Source organism: Typopeltis vanoorti, chromosome 5 (assembly GCF_054136105.1).
Source record: "Typopeltis vanoorti isolate ZY-2024b chromosome 5, IOZ_Tvanoo_1.0, whole genome shotgun sequence".
Classification (NCBI taxonomy): Eukaryota; Metazoa; Arthropoda; class Arachnida; order Uropygi; family Thelyphonidae; genus Typopeltis; species Typopeltis vanoorti.
In genome coordinates, this window is record NC_143553.1 from 165,492,896 (window position 1) to 165,511,489 (window position 18,594).

An 18,594-nucleotide genomic window follows, 5' to 3' on the forward strand; every position below is an offset into this window, starting at 1 on the left:
CAGCTACTGGAACAAATCTGAAAACAAACCCCAACTCAACATCACCAGAGTTAAAGATCGGTACTATCAACGTAAGAAGCCTGAATGGCAAAGAAATGGAGCTAGCTGAGGAATTAGATAAGTACCAGATCGACATAATAGGGGTGACTGAAACAAAAAAGACCAAAACTGGTGAGATCTTTCTGAGCAATAAATACAAAATGTTATATTCAGGCAATGACAATCAAGGAAAAGAAGGAGTAGCCATAGTATTCAACACAAAATACGAGGCTAATCTTCTTGAATGGCAGTCAGTCTCAAGTAGAGTAATGTGGGCAAATATGAGAATGGGGAACTGGACAATGAGACTTATTTGTGCCTATGGTCCCACAGAAGGTTCTACTAAGGTAGAAGTGGAGGAATTTTTTGAGGCTTTAGAAAAAGCAACTGACACAATGAAAAAGGAAAAGTTGGTCCTTGTTGGGGATCTAAATAGTAGAGTAGGAAATGATTGTGAGACATACAAAAATATTTTGGGAAAATTTGGAGAAAAGAGCAAAGCTAATAATAATGGCAAATATCTGTTGGATTTCTGCTCAGGACATGGACTGGTTATTACTAACACCATGTTCCAACATAAAAATGTGCACAAATTCACATGGAGAGAAGAGGCTAGGAATAAGAAAAGTCTCATTGACTATGTTATTGTTGATAGTGATGTTTTCTCCCTGGTGCAGGACACCAGAGTGTACAGAGGATTTGAAATTGGAAGTGATCACTATTTAGTCTTGAGCAGGATAAAATTAAATTTCATATTGAAAAGAATAACATGTAAGAAAGTTTTAAAGCGAATAAAAGTTGAGCAGCTCTCAGATATGAACTGTAGACTAAAATACAGAAATATTATTGAAAAGAAAATGAAAGAGTTTGAGAACAGGAATCAAACCTTGGAGATTCAGTGGCAAACTCTGAAGGAAACATTGATTGATTCTGCCAGAGAGGCATGTGGTGAGGTTGTGTGCAAGGATAAAAAAATCAGAACTCCCTGGTGGACACAGGAAGTTAAAGAGGCAGTGAAGGAAAAGAAGAAAGCATATCAAAAGTTCCTGGCAAATAAGTCAGCTTTTACTCTTACAGAATACAGAGACAAATGTAAGAAAGCTAAACAGTGTGTAAAACTAGCTAAACAAAAGTCATGGGAGGACTTTGGCAAGAATATAGAAAATAAATATCAAGAAGGTGGCAAAATATTCTGGAGGTTGTTGAAGAAGCTTAGGAATGGAGGAAAGAGTGCTGTAAAAGGAATTAGAGATGATAAAGGTGAAATGAAAACAGGAGAAAAAGATATCCTTGAAGTATGGAGTAATTACTTTGAAAAACTGCTAAATGAAACAAGCAGTGATGACAGCACAGTGATAAAAAACACTGACCAGGCATGCAGTCAGGAATACATATCCATACTTGAAGTAGAAAAAGCAATCAAAGGCTTGAAATGTGGAAAGGCAGCAGGAGTAGATGATATTCGACCAGAAATGCTGAAGTATGGTGGTATAAGAGTCTTACAGTGGCTGCACTGCATAGTTCAGAAAGCCTGGACAGAGGGACGAATTCCCGATGATTGGAGTAAAGCTCTCATAGTACCCATATATAAAAAGGGAAATAAAACTGAATGTGAGAATTACAGAGGTATTTCCCTACTGAGTGTTCCTGGCAAGATCTATGCAAGTATACTTGAGAAACGGTTGAGAAGAATTGTGGAAGAAAAGCTTGGTGAAGAACAAGCTGGATTCAGGCCAAATAGAGGCTGTCAGGATCAGATCTTCACTTTACGACAAATAGTCGAGAAAGCATGGGAATATAACAAAGATCTGTATTTAAGTTTTGTTGATTTGGAAAAGGCATATGACAAGGTGCCAAGAGAGAAGCTATTCAATACGCTGCAGTTATATGGTGTCAATGGAGCACTATATCAGGCAATACTTAGTCTTTATTTGAGTTGTGAATCAGCAGTTAGAATTGAAGGAAGTACAGGAAGATGGTTTAATGTTAAATCTGGTGTGAGACAAGGATGTACATTATCCCCTCTGTTATTCATTATCTATATGGATCACATTATGAAGGAATGTGGTATTAAACCTGATATCAAAATTGGAGATGTTAATGTCAGCTCTTTGCTTTATGCGGATGATGTTATACTTCTAAATAAATCCGCTACAAGTCTGCAAGATTCTCTGACTAAATTGAATAACTGTTGTAATAGATATGGTATGAAGGTCAGCAATAAAAAGACAAAGACAATGAAAATAGGCAGAATCATTGAAAATGTCAATTGTGTTGTGAATGGAGAACCTGTGGAACAAGTAAAACATTTCAGCTACTTAGGCACAATTTTTACTGAAGATGGTAAACTAAATATAGAAATAGACAACAGAATCAGCAAAGCTGGTATCGTGGGAAGTCAATTGAATAAATTCATATGGAATAAGAAAGAAATTAGTCGGAACACTAAATTAGCTGTATACAAGACTGTGTTCAAACCAATTTTAACTTATGGATCTGAGAGCTGGGTCAGAAGTAAAACACTTGACCAAAGACTAGAGACCGCAGATATGAGAGTCCTGAGAAAGATTAGAGGCGTGAACAGATGGCATCAATGGCAATATCATATTAAAAATGAGGATATTAGGAAAGAACTTGACATTGTCTGCATCCAGGAATGTGTTAGCAGAGCTAATCTCAGATGGTATGGTCACTTAAATAGAATGGGAGAGGAAAGATTAGCAAAACAAGTGTTCTCTGCCAGGTTGGCAGGAAAACGACCCAGAGGAAGACCAAGATATAGGTGGATTGATACGGTACAAAGTGCCTTAGACGATAGAAATATAAGATCTGATAATGTTGGAGTCTTGACAAGTAACAGACTGATTTGGAGGAAAATTGTAGATAGGAAGTTAGTAATGATGTAATTTTTTCATGTAGTACTGTCATATCCTGTACACCCCTTGAGGGTACATGGCAGGAATTTGATGATGATGATGATGATGATGGGTCAAAACCAGATAACGGAGAATTTACAGAGAACCAACTAAGGTTTCTGACCTAATATCTGGTCATCACTTTCACATGGTGTGATCCTTATTAGGTATCCACTGAGTACTGAATGAATGAGGATGGGCTAGCAATTTGGGACTTACTAATTGTATTCTTTATTGACTTAAAACCAGAAATGATGAGATTTCATGCCAGCTGTGGCATTATCCAGTTAAACAAGAGCTCTGCTGTTTTCATCAGGAAATCAGGGCAAACAGTGAAAGCAGCTACTGGAACAAACTCCAACTCACCATCTAGAAGAAGAATAAACTGTGTCAGAAGAATTGAAGGTAGAAACCATCAACATAAGGAGTCCATGGAAAGGAAATTGAACTTGCGGAAGAACTGAAAAAAAAGTACCCCATGGATGTAATTGGCATTACTGATTAACATCCTATACATAATGAGTATAGGATGTTATATTTAGGCAACAACAATCACAGAAAGGAAGGTGTAGTGACAACATTCAATACCAAACATGACGATAAACTTATTTATTAGAAGGCTGATTCAAGTACAGTTATGTGAGCAAACTTCAAAATGGGGAAATGGACTATGCAATTTATTTGGGCCTATGGTCCCACAGAAGGTTCTTCTAAGAAAGAAGTAGGCGTTTTAACAAGTCACATTAAACAGGTGACTGATTTAAAAAAAAAAATTGGAAAAAGTAGTCCTTGCTGGAGATTTAAACAGCAGATTAGGAAATGAATCCTACCAGGCATATAGAAATGTTTTGGAAAAATTTTGAGAAATGCTAATAAGTACTTGCTGGACTGCTCAGGATATGGACTAGTCATTACTCACACCACTTTCTAACATAAAGTTGGTTACAAGTTCATGTCGAGAGAAGACAAATAAAAGCTTCACTGACTATGTAATTGTTAGTTAATGATATTTTCATGCTGGTTCAGGATACAAAGTATATGAAGGATTTGAAATTGAAGTTGAGTAAACCTTGAAGAAGCAATTTATCCTGTTAAAGCAGAAAGCATACTGAAAATTTCTAGCAAGTAAGTCAGCAGATGCCTTAAAAGAAGACAGAAAAAAAATGTAAGAGCTAGGTTCTGTGTAAAGGCAGCTAAACAAAAATTATATGACCTTGGCAAGAATATAGAAGAGAAATATCAGGAAGGTAGCAAAGTATTCTTGGAGACTTTAAACTTAAGAAATGAAAGAGTACTATAAAAGGAATCAGACTAGAAATGTGATGTGAAAACTGAAGAATGAGGATATTCTAGATATCTGGAGTAATTACTTTGAAAGACAAATGAAATACGCACTGATAAAACAGTACTAGTGTATTCAAGAGGCATGCAAACAGAAGTACATGTCACTACTTGAGGTAGAAAAAGCTGTTAAAACCCTGAAATGCAGATAAGCAGCTGGAGTAGATGATACTCGACCAGAAATGCTTAAATATAGATATATAAAAATTTTACAGTGACTTCTCCATGTAAGCCTCCGTAGCTCAGTCAGAATAGACAAAGCCCTTTGGTCAGAATGACGGGTTCGATTCCCATCAGTGACACGAGGAACCATTTATCTGGTGAGTTAGCCAGTTTCATATGGAGGTAGGGGTTTTTTAACTTGGAAACTCGGGTTTTTTGTCCCCCAGAACAGGCAAACCAGCCCGTGAACATATGCATTTACAGATATAGGACACGCCGGGAGGCATAGGGCCAACCACCTTATCCTCAATACGGTAGCAGTTAAATGAATAGAAAATCCTTGACACCGCAAGGTTAAAAAAAAGGAGGGGAGGAAGAAGAAGAAGAATAATCTACATAATTCAGAGGGCCTGGTTAAGAAGGTTGAATTCAAAATAATTGGACTAAAGCATGAATGCGAGAATTTGAAAAGAATTTCTCTACTAAGTGTTCCAGGTAAGATTTATGCAGCTAGAGAAGAGAGGCTGAGAAAAATAGTAGAAGAGAGACTTGGAGAAGAACAAGCTGGGTTCATACCAAATAGAGGTTATCAGGATCAGATTTTCCCTTTAGTTGAGAAATCATGGAAATATAACAAGGTGTCAGATGTCTATCAGCAGTGAGAATTGGAGATACAGGAAGATAGCTTGTAAAATGAGGTGTAAGAGAACAGTGAACCATCCCACACACACCCATCTGCAATTCTTATTCATTAGCTGTATGATTCATATTATGAAAGAAAGTGTCATTAAACCTGATGTTAGAATTGGTGATATCAAACTTGGCTCTCTGCTTTGCAGATGACATTGCACTCCTAAACACATCCAGCACGTCTTAGGGATTCTACAACAAATTTGTCCTTCAAATTCAGCGATAATAAACACCAAAACTATGAAATAGGCAGGAACATAAACTTCAGCATTCTCAGTGGAGAACGTATAGAACAAGTAAAATATTTCAGCTATTTAGGTACAATTTTTAGTGAAAATGACAAATTAAATTTTAAAATAGACAATAGAATAAACAAAAGCTAATATGGTGGGGAGCCAGCTGAATAAATTTATATGGAATAAGAGAGAAATTAGCCAAAACACTCAACTAGCAGTATAAAAGACAGCATTCAAACTAATTTTAAGTTATGGATCTGAGAGCTGGGTTAAAATAATGCACTTCATCAAAGATTAGAGACCATAGATATGAGAGTTTTGAAAAAACATGAGGGGAGTGAACAGATGCCATCAATGATAGAATCATTAAAAATTAAGACATTAGGAAGGAAGTTAAAATTGTTAGCATTCAAGAATGTGTTAGCACAGCTAATCTAAGGTGATATTTCACTTAAACAGAATGGGAGTGTGAAGATTAGCAAAACAGGTGTTTGGCACCAAGAAGGCAGAAAAAATGATGCAGGAGAAAATCACAATCTCCAGGTGGTCAGAAGTGCCTTAGAAGACTGAAATGTTAGGCATAATAATATTGGAGTGCTTACAAGTAATAGACTAACTTTGGAGGAAAATTATTGGTAGGAGATTAGTAGTAATGTAAACTTAATCATGTAGTACTGTCTTAATAGCCTGTACACTCCTTGAGGGTCATATCTGGAAATTGATGAAGCTGTACTGGGTGATTGCATGAATTAAAATATAAGAAACTGAAGACTTGTGTAAGCATAATATTTTTACCACTTGCCTACATTGAGTTAAAAGTAATGTGTAAGATGCTGTCTTTGGTAAGTGTAATTTATGGTCATTTTTATGTGGCAAGGCACTACAAAATAAACATTTTGAAAAGAGATTTTGGAGTGTTATATGCCTAGTTACCTTGTACACTAGTATATATAGTAAGTTGGTTTTAAAGGACTGCTGCTAATTCTTAAAAATTCTTTCACTTTTGAACTTGCTATGTTGGGGGTATAGTTTTTTTTCATTTGATTCTGCATGTTGTGTCCAAAGCATAGTTTGCTAGACCTCATTGTTGTATTATATATATATATCACACACACACACACACACATACAAAATAGTGTGTTATTTTCCAAGTGGATTGTGGCTGATCTTCCAGTTTATCCATAGTATGCCAATATACACACTAGGAACTAAGAATATACAGTAAATCCCCTTTTTTACACTTTTTAGGGGACTGATGAAAAAAAGTGTAAAAAAAGTGCAGGAAATGTAAAAAAATCATTAAAAAGGCTAAAAGATGACTTACTGCTAGTATGGGAGTCTACATACTAGATTATAAAATTTAATAACTGAAAATAAATGAATTTACAATTACTTACATTTATCTATTTAAAAAAAATCTTTAATTGTTGATTGTTTTTTCTTTTTCTGCACTCTTATAAGTTCCACCTGCCTCTCCACAGTGTATAAGGCATTAAATGCCCTATCGTCTCCTGATGCACTTGCAATATACCACCTCAATACAGAGATAGCTTCCATTGCTTCTTTACTAGTAGGGATGGTAGGTTCTTGATCACAGTCTTCTTCAACCACTTCTCCCTCCTCTTCTTCTTCACCAAGGTGGTTGGAAAGGATGTCCTCTACATTTGGTATCATTGATGTGATCATACCAGCATCAACATAGTCTTGAAATGAGGAAGACTCATCCATCACATACCAGTTGTTGGGTACTGACATATACATATCTTCTTCCTCCTGTAGTTGTTCCTCCTCTTCTGCAAACGTAACTCCTGCCTTCCGGAAACAGTTGGATATGGTTTCAGGAGTAATATGCAACCATGCTTTGGCCACAATGCATGGCATCAAGGATTGATATGGTCATTTTTTGGGTCCATACCATTATCATGCATAAATGCAGCTTTTTCAACAAGCATTTTTCTATATTTCCATTTAAATGCATGGATGATGCCCAGATCTAATGGCTGAAGCACACTTGTACAATTAGGAGGAAAGAACACTAATCTAATGTTTCTGAGTGCAGATCTTTAGGGTGTGCAGGACATTTGTCTAGCAGTAGTAGTATTTTGCAGTGATTTGTCCCTATTTTAGCATCCAGAACATGATAGTGGATGTGAAGATGCTGCTGGTCATCCATGCTGTGCTGTTGGCATCATACTTAGTAGGCAGATTTTTCACGTTTTTAAAACACCTTGGCTTTTTAAATTTACCAATTACCAGTGGAGGTAATTTTTCTGATCTATCAGCATTGACCATGAGCAAAACAGTTACCCTCTGCTTGCTGAGTTTTCCACCGTGACACTTCTCTCCTTTAAAACACAATGTTTTACTTGGCAGAATGTTATAAAAGAGCCTAGTTTCATCAACATTGAAAATATTTTTTGGTTTGTAGTCCTGAATAATAGTCTTTAGTTCATGTTTCCACTGGTTTACAGTTTCCCCTGCAACACTATTACTTTCTCTGCACACTTCATTATACACAATATTGTGACGAGTCTTGAAACGATCAATCCATCCATTTGATGCAGTAAAACCATTAATCCCCAACCTCACAGCAAATTCAAGGGCTTTCGCTCGGAGTATAATACCATAGACTGGAATACCCGACACTCTCGTAGAAACAAACCACTCCGCAAGTTTATCCAATTCATCGCATGTCGATGTCCGGATATATTTTTGTTTTTTTGACATAGCTCCAGATTGCTTTGCATTGAGTTCAATGCTTGACCTGTTTTTTACTATCGTGTTCAAAGGGGACACAGAGAGACCAAGATCTTTTGCTAATTGAACACGTGTTTGGCATGCCAATCTACATGTCGCAGAATTGCCATCTTTTCTTCTACCGAAATACATTTTCTGTCTTTTTTCTCCATGTTACTAACATGGATAATCCACAACTTGCAAGCAACTATCACATGCTAATACTTGCCAGAAATTCTGCAATATCAATTCATACTGTGATTGAAAAATCACGGTATCGCTCATCACTACTGCAAGCGTGCAACCACAGTGATGGTGAAAATGAAACTACAGCCGAAAGCAGCACCACCTGAGAACAGAAACATGCAGATTTCCGCAGAAATCTATTCAAAAATTGGTATTGCTACCCGAAAAAAAAACCCGCAAATCACGGGAAATAACGTCCATATCAAGTTGTTAATGGCGGGAAAACAATATATCATGAGAATAGGCCTTAATACGGGACCAGTGGGAAATGACGTAAATGGCAGGAAAACATAAATTGCGGGAACGTAAAAATGGGGTTTTACTGTAATAAGTTTACCCATATGGAATGGATAAGGATAGCCAGTTTCAAGTAGGACATAGGCTTTTTAATAAAAACTCTGGCTATTTTTTTTCTAATGTATCCTTGACATAGGGAATGGTGATTTCATTACTATCTTCTTTTCTAAGAGAAGGTCAAGGATTGGGGGGATTATGTATTTTGTTGATTCTTTTGGAATTGTAGACACTAACTAGGAACGTGTGGCATATGTGGTAGCTATAAAAGATGACTCATTAGAACAAACTTTGGCTCTGTTGGTTACTTTTAATAATACCATACTGTTGAGATGGTGTATGATAGGAAAGTTTAATATAATAAATTTAATTTAATCCTTTATCCAAGTGTGAGCAAACAAAGTTTGCACCTGAAAGTATCTTCAGGACTGGGGTAAGGTGGTACAACACCAGGGTAGTAGCCCTTCCCTTGATGCATAACATTAGACATATCCGCAAGGAGATGTGTTTTGCATTATGGGAGATACTGAGATAGGAGTGTTGGTAGCTTGCTCCACCTTTGCAAGCAGTTGTCCTGGTGTTGTACCACCTTACCCCAGTCCTGAAGATACTTTCAGGCGCAAACTTTGTTTGCTCACACTTGGATAAAGGATTAAACTAATTTATCATATTCTAACCAAGTGAAAAATAAACTTTCAACATCGATAGGAAAGTTTGTCAATATATATCTATCCATGTGAGAAGGTTTTCTGTATAATGTAAAAGAACAGTTACCATTAGGAATGCATATTACAAAGGTGTCTAGAAAAGTTGTTGTTGTATGTTTATTTTTACACATTAAAATGAATTCTTTGATGTTTACTATTGAGATGGAGGGAAGAGTCTCATGCATCAGGGCAGTGAGGCCAAATAGAGATTAAAATTAACTCAGTCAAGAGTATACTTTCAAAAATTTCCATGAAAAAAAAAATTAGTGAGAGTAGGGAAGTGGAAAGCCAAGTGGTGCCCTCTGTTAGTGAATTTTGTTATTCCAAGAGAAGTAACCAGAATGGATGGCAGATAAGAAATCTTTTGATATTAGGAGAAAAAAACATTTTTAAACGTATTAAAATATCATTTAGGGGTATTGGCGAAGAGAGAAATGATGTCGAAGCTGACCATTAGATCAGAATTAAAATTAAATTTTTCATAGAAGCTTGAAAATGGGTATAAATTTTTAATGCAAGATATATGATCAGTGAGAAGAAGGGTAAGAGATTTAGCTAGTTGTTTGGATAATCTGCAAGGGGCAGGATCAGTAGCATCTGTCATTGGTATGAGAAGGTTATTAGGAAAGAAAAAAAATAGTAAAAGAGATCATAGTTCTGGTAGGAACTAATAATTTAATTGGCGACAAATATATTATAAGTGAGGATATGAAAGGTCTGTTGAAAGAAGTGAAAAAGAAACGTAAGAGAGCAAAAATTGTAGGTTTGTTATCCAGATACGACAGTACCAAGTTAAGGATGGTAATGATAACAAATGATTCCATGCACAGACTGTGTAGAAGAAATGGATGCAAGTTTTTATATGTGTGGTGTGTGTTTGATGGCAGAAAAGACTTCTTTAAGAGAAACAGCCTGCACTTGAATTCATTTGGAATCAGGAGCCTGGAAAAATTACTTATTGGTATGAGACTTAATACAGAGAGTCAGGGAAACTAGATCATCAAAGGAGGAATGGAAAAAATATGTGAAAATTCAGCTATGATAAGCAAAAATGGAGTGGAAAAATATGCTTTGGGTTTGGACCTATTGAGTATATAGTTTTGTGAATGGTAGGTCATGCTTCAGTAACTTGCTCACGTATTATAACACAGTGACGGCTGAACTGGATGAGGGTAATGGGTTTACGGTGATTCTACTGGACCTTGCCAAGGCCTTTGACAGGATTCCACATGGAATTCTAATCAGTAAATTGCAGCATATGGGAATGGACATAGGGTTGGTGAGATGGATAGGAGGGTGGTTGACGGAGAGATATCAGAGAGTGGTTTACTCGGGAGTAGAGTCCACAAGACGGCCTGTGACTAGTGGTGTGCCACAAGGATCTGTTCTTGGACCACTGCTGTTTAATTTGTTCATAAATGATATAGGAAATGATCTGAGAGGAACAGTTCATTTGTTTGCGGATGATGCGAAGTTGGGTAGGGCAATAGTGAATGCAGATGACGTCAAAATTTTGCAGGATGATTTGGATAGATTGGAGGTCTGGGCTAAGGAGAATGGATGTCAGTTTAATGTGGCAAAATGTAAGGTTATGCATTTTGGGGTGAAAAGATTGGCGGCAGTTTACTGCATTGGTGGAATCGTGCTCCAGGAAATTGATGAGGCACGAGATTTAGGAGTGTTGGTAGATAAGGAATTGAAATTTAGGGGACACATTGCAAAAGTGACCAAAACAGCTCATCAAATCACTTGGTTGCTGAAGAATACGTTGACAAGCAGAGACAAGCAGGTTATTGTTCCTCTGTATCGAGCCTTGATAAGACCCCATCTAGACTACTGTGCTCAGATTTGGTCACCTAGGTTTCTTCTTGATGGGGAGGAGGTGGAGAGGATCCAGAGGCGAGTGACCAAGATGATAGCAGGTCTGTGAAATGAACCGTATGAGAACAGGTTGAGGATTTGTGGGTTGCAAAAATTGGTTGATAGGCGGAGGAGGGGAGATATGATTGAGACATTCAAATTGCTGAAGGGTTTCTATAAAATTAATTCAGAAGATATTTTTGAGAACAGGGCTGGTTGTGGGAGGACTAGGGGACATCCATGGAAACTGGGCAAAAGTGTGGTTAGTAAAGGTGTTAGAGCTGGGTTCTTTACTTTTAGAGTAGTGAATGAGTTGAATGCGCTCCCTGAGTCTGTGGTGGATGCTATGACAGTGAATGAGTTTAAGGCGAGGTATGATAGATACTGTATGAATGTCAAATAGTTGTGATGAATATGATTTGGGGCCTCCCTCGATGAGTCTAATGACTCCCTGGAGTTGCCCGTAATAATAGTAATAATAATAGTAATATGGGAGGGAAAAGAGAAAGTTCTCCAACAAGGCCAGATGGAATATCGGTATGTTTGCTAAAGAGATGTTCAGCAGAATTGGCTACACCTTTCACATGTTTGTATAACTTGAGTCTCAGCTCAGAAATGAGACCACAGGAATGGAACGAATGTACGATAGTTCCATTGTACAAGGGTGGTGCAAAAACTGATGTCTAACTACCAACTTATCATTATCTCTGGTGTGGTAGTGAAGATTTTAGAGAAGTTGGTAAGAACTCGCATGCATAAATGGATAAACAAGCTATACCCTGCAATTTGCTCATTTTATTCAATGTTATGGCTGAGTTGGATAAAGGGAATGGATACAGTATGATAATATTGGATTTTACTAGGACATTTGACAGTGTTAATAGAGAAGATTTTTATATAGAGGATATTATCATAATATTATTTTAATACTACCAGCTGCACCATTGTTTAAATATAGGATTTTTTATTAATTAATATTATCCTATCTATAGAGATGATCTCTGTTCAACAATTATTTTTTTTATTCCGAGTGTACCTATATATTTATTTATTGCACAAGGGTTCACTCTGATTGGTACAATGACCTTTTTACTATTTCTTTTAGAATTCAAAAATCACTAACTCAAGACCAAAATACAAAATAAACACATTTAATATAACAAAAACAATATATATATACACACTTCAAACAATATTACATAACTAACTACAAATTTAATTGAATCCAAGGCCTTTTAAAAATAAACTTACACTTAAGACTAGACTGCACACTGTGTTTTCACAATGACAAAATGTTCATAGCCAGTTTCTCTCTCTCTGTCAAGGCCCTTTTCCGAAGATTATGACTTTATTCTTCATTTTCACAGGATCCTTTCTCATCACTTATGTAGCACACATTAATTCTTCCTAACTTAATTCTGTCTTCTTTTTAGTAGAAATAACAGTTAGATTCACGTCCTTAATACAGAAACTTCCTAATCAGAGTTTTCTTGGACATTCCTTTGGAACATAAATAGCAATTTTTTCTTTTATTCACTAATGCTTATTGACAGTCTTAACTTTCCCACTTTAATAAATTCACAGTTCTATGATTTCCTTTTCGGAATCTACTACTAATCTTCCAATTAGCGTTTCCTCGAATATTCCTTTTAAAATCTATAGCAATATTTTCTTTTATTTATCAATACTTATTCCACTTTGAAACTTCATAGCTCCACGTTTCCTTTTTCGGAATAATATACTATAATTTTCCTCCGACTGACATAAAAATACTCAATTTCCTCCTAATCTAAATGTCTGCTGGCTTGTGTTCTAATTTTTTTCCGAACGCTATCTTGTTTTTCTCTTTGTTACTACGATACCGAATGCTGTTCATGTCAGCTGTCAATCACACATCAAACTTCTCGGCGAGCATGCGCACTCCATAAAAGTGGCAAGCGAGAAAATAGGTATAATGGCTGGCACGTTGTCTCTGTTAGCGACAAGAGAATGTCTTCATAAAACACAACTTTTGATAATTTTAAATTACAATAAAATTCCTGTAAGTAATACAATTATCAAATCTAGTAAGTACATAATTTTTTAACTGCTTTACCTATCGCTTTTGACAAAACAATTTCAACAGCATATCGCAAGTGCCGACAATGCGTGTTATGAAACTAAAACTAATAAACATACTAACATAAACAATACGTAAAAATATTCAGAATTTTAAATTATGATTATTTTTACATCAGTTTCATCTTTCTCTAAAATTTTTTTTTAAAAAAAATTTTAAATATTTAACCTATTTTTAATGCTTATTCCTTGATCTTAAATAATAACGTGATTCTTGCTTATCATTATTTACAATCTTTGAATCACTAATTTCAGAATCATCTGATGCTAGAGATGATTCAGAATTTACATCTTCTAATTTACTATACTTTTCAAATATTTCATTTAAACTAAATATACAGAATCTTCACTATCAGAATCAAATTCTACAGGTATCTGAGATTCTTTATCCTTGTTAACTAACTTAGAGGTATTTTCACATTTTTCTGGTTTATTTAACTCTAAGTTAACCAACCTATGATATTCTGCTACTATTTCATCCATGTTAGAGCCAGTTTGATTACCATCACTCTTACATTGTACATTATCTGAATTATGTGTCTTGGGATTTCTAAAATTTCCTGCATTAGGTTTTGTTTTACCTAAATTAAATTTTGTCCTTTGCTGTGTATTTTAATTATGAGCTTTAAAACTATTCCCTTTCTTACTAACTGATTGTGAATGAGATGCACAGTTAGTATCAGGAAAACAACTCTCATCTTTCAATATTCTATTCGTATTGTCTCCTAATATAACTAAATTTTTACTCTCCAAAAAGTACTTTTTTAACCTATCAGAATGTACATTTATAATTTTACTAGGATTTTTGACATCTTGAATCCTAAAATTCACAGGAGAAAATTTCTCTAAAATTCTATATGGACCTAAAGCTTTCCTTCCTAATTTCCCAACTCTTTTTATGCTAGATTTATCATCTAACAATACTAAATCTCCTGGTGAAAATGACTTGTACTTTCTAAAACGATTTATATACTGCCTAGTTTTCTGAGAACTTAATTTACTTATTTCGCCTACTAATCTGTGAGTAGTGGAAAATTTATCTACTACTGTTTCAAGATACTCATTTATGTCATTGTATCCTGTATTAGGAATGACTGAAACAAGTTCATTAGGAAAGGTTGGATCAAAGCCATATAAAGGAAAAGATGGTTTTTCCTTGCTAGCAGAATGAAAAGCAGATCTACATGCAAATAATGCTTGAGAAAGATATGTGTCCCAATCATTCATTTTAGTGTTTGCCAGATTGGAAAGTATTTGCTTTATATTTTTATTCAGCATTTCACACATACCATTACACTGTGGGTGGTAAGATGTTGTAAAAATCTTCCTTGTTGAGTAATTTACATAACTATAACAACAGTTCAGATGTGAAATTTGCCCCTTGATCTGAAAGTAAGGTCTGAGGAGTTCCATATCTACAAATAATCATATTCAAAAACTTTCTTGCAATAGTCTTTGCAGTTTGATCCTTCATTGACACTGCTTCAGGAAATCTAGTTAGCATGTCTATGACTACTAGAATATACCTATTGCCTTTTTTAGTAATTGGCAGTGGACCTACCACATCAATAGCAACAGCCTGAAGTTGGAATTGGAAATGGTTGTAGTGGAGCTTTTCCTCTGAAGGGGATTTTATTTGGTACTTATGGCATGATTTGACATATGTGAGTAGTCACTCTTCATACCTTTCCAGGTATAACGATCCTTTATTCTTTCCCAAGTTCTAGAAAATCCTTGATGTTCTGCCAAGTCAGAATCATGGAAAGTGTACATGATCCAAGGAATCATTTCAGTTGGTGCCAATATTTTCACTTTCAACCTTCCATCTTCCATTTGTCTAGATAAGAGTAACCCATCTTTATCTGAATATAAGTTTTCCAGGTTTAAAAATGTATGTAGTTGAGTTTCACCCTTCAATACTGTTTCATAAATAGTTTTAAGTATGGGATCATCTTTCTGAGCTCGGACAATCTCATCCTTTCCCCAAATTTGTGAACTAGGTTTTTTATTCTTTAGAGTCTCAATATTAAACACTTGATCATTATCATCATCAGCATGTTTAAAAACTTCGACTGCTCTAATTTTCCTTTGTCACCTGATTTCCTGTCCAAACAGTATTCTAGTGCACAGAAGGACACTGTATTATCAACAAAATTACATGCAAAACCATGACATTTCAGAAAATCAATTTCAAATATTACTTGTACATTTGGATTTGATGATTTTGGAAGAACTATTAATGGATGACAAACTTTCAATGGAAAACAAGGAATTGAAATAAAAACATCGATTTGCTTATATCAGCTGAAATTTCTGAATCAAATATACCCTTTAATTTAATTGGATAGCTTAAAATTGAAATGTCATTTGGAATTAGAGTTTTAATTTTGTTAAATAAACTAGAAGAAATGAGAGATATGTGCACCTGTGTGAAGTAAGATTTCACAAGGCACATTTTCAATAAATCCTTGTAGAACTGTCAAAGGATTATCTCCATGAGCATAAGGAGCTAATGCTACATCATATGTGCAGTTGTTTGCCAATGATGTGTAGATAGGCAAGATAATTAGGAATGCTGCTGATATCCAGCACTTACAAAATGATTTGAATAGGCTCAAAATTTGTGCAAACAAAAATGACTCTCAGTTTAATCTTAGTAAGTGTAAAGTTATGGACTTTGATGGGATGAGATTTCCAGTAGCATATTATATTAGTGAGGTTATGCTACAAGAAACTGATGAGGCTAGGGATCTTGCTGTAATGGTGGATAGGAATTTTGAAGTTCAAAGATCACATAGCAAAAGTTGCAAATACAACTCAGAGGGTAATTACGATGTTGAAGTCATTTTGCTTCTTTATAAGGCCGTGATAAGACTACACCTGGATTATTGGTTGCAGATTTAGTCTCCCGGGTTCCAAGGGGATAAAGAAGCTGTGGAAAGGGTGCAAAGGGGAGTTACAAAGATTATATCTGATTATGGGATTTAGATTATAAGGACAGATTGTGAGTATGTGGATTACAGACTCTAGTTAATAAGAGAATGAGAGCTGATATGATGGAGGTCTTGGTGTTATAGGATATCATCTGATGAAATTTTTCTTTAATATGGAAGGTCATCCATGCAAGTTAAGTTTGTTCACAGTCAAGAAAGGGATAGGAACTAGGTTTTTTTCTGACAAAGTAGTGAGCTAGCAGAATGGTTAGCCTTTAGGGTAGTGAGTGCATCTACTATGAATGAATTTAAGAGAAGGTATGACAGTTGGCTTGGGTAATTTATAGCTTCCCTCGATGAGTCCTTGACTCCCTGGAGGTCTCAAATAATGATAGTTAAATTGTATATATGTGAAGGGAGGGGAGACAGGAACTAATGGGTTTTAAGTTTTTTGGTAATTTCTGGAGGCCACTGAGTTATTTTTATGAGGAATCTAAAAAAATGAATGTCTTAATCTGATTATATTTGCTGAAATTGAGGATTAAGAATATATTGCTGCTTTTTCTGTATATTTCTGAAGGCAGTTGGTTAGAAGAAATAACTTTTTTTGATTGGGTGTAAGAGCTCATATGAGGATTTTGGTGACGATTGAGATGAAATGCTGGAATCATTCAGTAGTTGTTTAATTCTTTCCCTGTGCTGTTTTCACTCCATTAAGCCTCAAAGATGAATATAAGACAGGTGATTATGAGAGAATGAGAAGGCAGCTTGAAGCATTACCTTAGTACTGAAAATTGTTTGGTAGAGAATTGGCATTGCTTGGGAAGTGATCAAAGGATGTCTGAAACAAGCTATATCTGATTGCCTCTCTAGGGTTTGGAGTATTAATTGCAAGTTCAATGGAATAAGTAGAAGGAAATCAAGACAGAAGAGTTATAAACTGATTGGTCTGTAATTGGTTACTTCAGCCATGATGGAAGCAACAGTTTATAGACCAGTCAGTATTTTTATCTTTGGAGGAATTATTAAGATGTTGGAAAGGCTAATTAGAATCTACATCCAGAGCAGGGTGGGTGGATTGATCCTGTATAGAGGATAGCATGGCACTGTTCAAGGTAGGTCTTGTTTTGGCAGTTTGCTCACAATCTATAATAGCTATGTAATCTGTAATAGCTATTGCAAAATTCTTTTGCTGAGACATTTGACAATATTTCATGGGAAATTGTTCTCTTGAACTGAAGTGTCATCACGCATGTTCTAGTGTGATACAGATGGTACGAATTGTGGAGTATAGTTGCTAAACTGGATATATTAAGGTAGTGTTATTGATAGGTGGATATAATGAGTTTAATTAGCCTTGTAGACTATAATTTTTTTATAATCTGTGAAGCAGTAACATGAAAATCTACATAGTGATTAAAATTAAGAAGCCAGCTTGTTATTCTTTATTTCACATAGTTCCATAGCATTAAGTATATTAATGTTCTCTTACTATAGCAAACTTCATTATAACAAACTTACTTGCCTATTGGAAAGTTCTGACCAAATTCACATAGACACAATGTTATTCTAAATGAAATTCACTGTAGTAAACTATCCATTATAATATGTCTGTGATCCATATGAATTTGCTATAGTGAAAGTCAGCTGTATAAGTGGATGAATTTGAAATGGTTACAAAACTGAAGAAGATTTGTGGATTAGTTAGAGAATCCATGGAGTTGTTTTCATTGTGCTAATGCACAGTGAAAACAACTGCATTATTTACTTTCCATTGAAATGAAGATGTGGTATATTCATTGTTAATCAAATTTGAATTTTCTTTAATTTATAGTATATTATAGTGGAAGAAATTTAATTATGAAGTTTTTTTTTGTAGGTCAACCTTGTGAATGCGCAGTTTGTGTGGACAGAACCTCATTCTAGGCGTATTAAGTTGAAGTTGACTGTTCAGAAAGAAGTTATTGGAGGTGCAATTTTACAACAAGTATTTGTGGTAGAATATGTTGTTAACAACCAAATGTGTGATCTTTGTCACAGGCATGAAGCAAAGGATTTTTGGAGAGCAGTTGTCCAAGTGAGACAGAAGGTAACTAAATACTTCAATGAAAATTTTTTAGTTTTAAATTTATAACCAAGTAAAAAACTTTCAACAACTAGCTCTAATCCAGAGTCAATTTATTTGACTATATTAATTCACAACAGAGAATAATAAGAAAGTAATTAATATTTATTTAACTTATGTGCTGATAAATGTGCCAATATTTAACTAGCTTAAGTAATCTTTCTACATATGGAATAACACTTCTTTGTTATG

At 35.2% G+C, this 18,594-nt stretch overlaps 1 protein-coding gene across 1 annotated transcript in view; it reads left to right on the forward strand.

The window, feature by feature from the left end:
- The window catches only part of Nmd3 (60S ribosomal export protein NMD3), a 185,823-nt gene that overhangs the window by 31,241 nt on the left and 135,988 nt on the right, over nucleotides 1–18,594 (forward strand). The window contains exon 4 of the mRNA XM_090393542.1: nucleotides 18,157–18,366. Within this exon, the coding sequence (XP_090249668.1) occupies nucleotides 18,157–18,366 (210 nt within the window). The remainder of the gene's footprint in view (nucleotides 1–18,156; nucleotides 18,367–18,594) is intronic.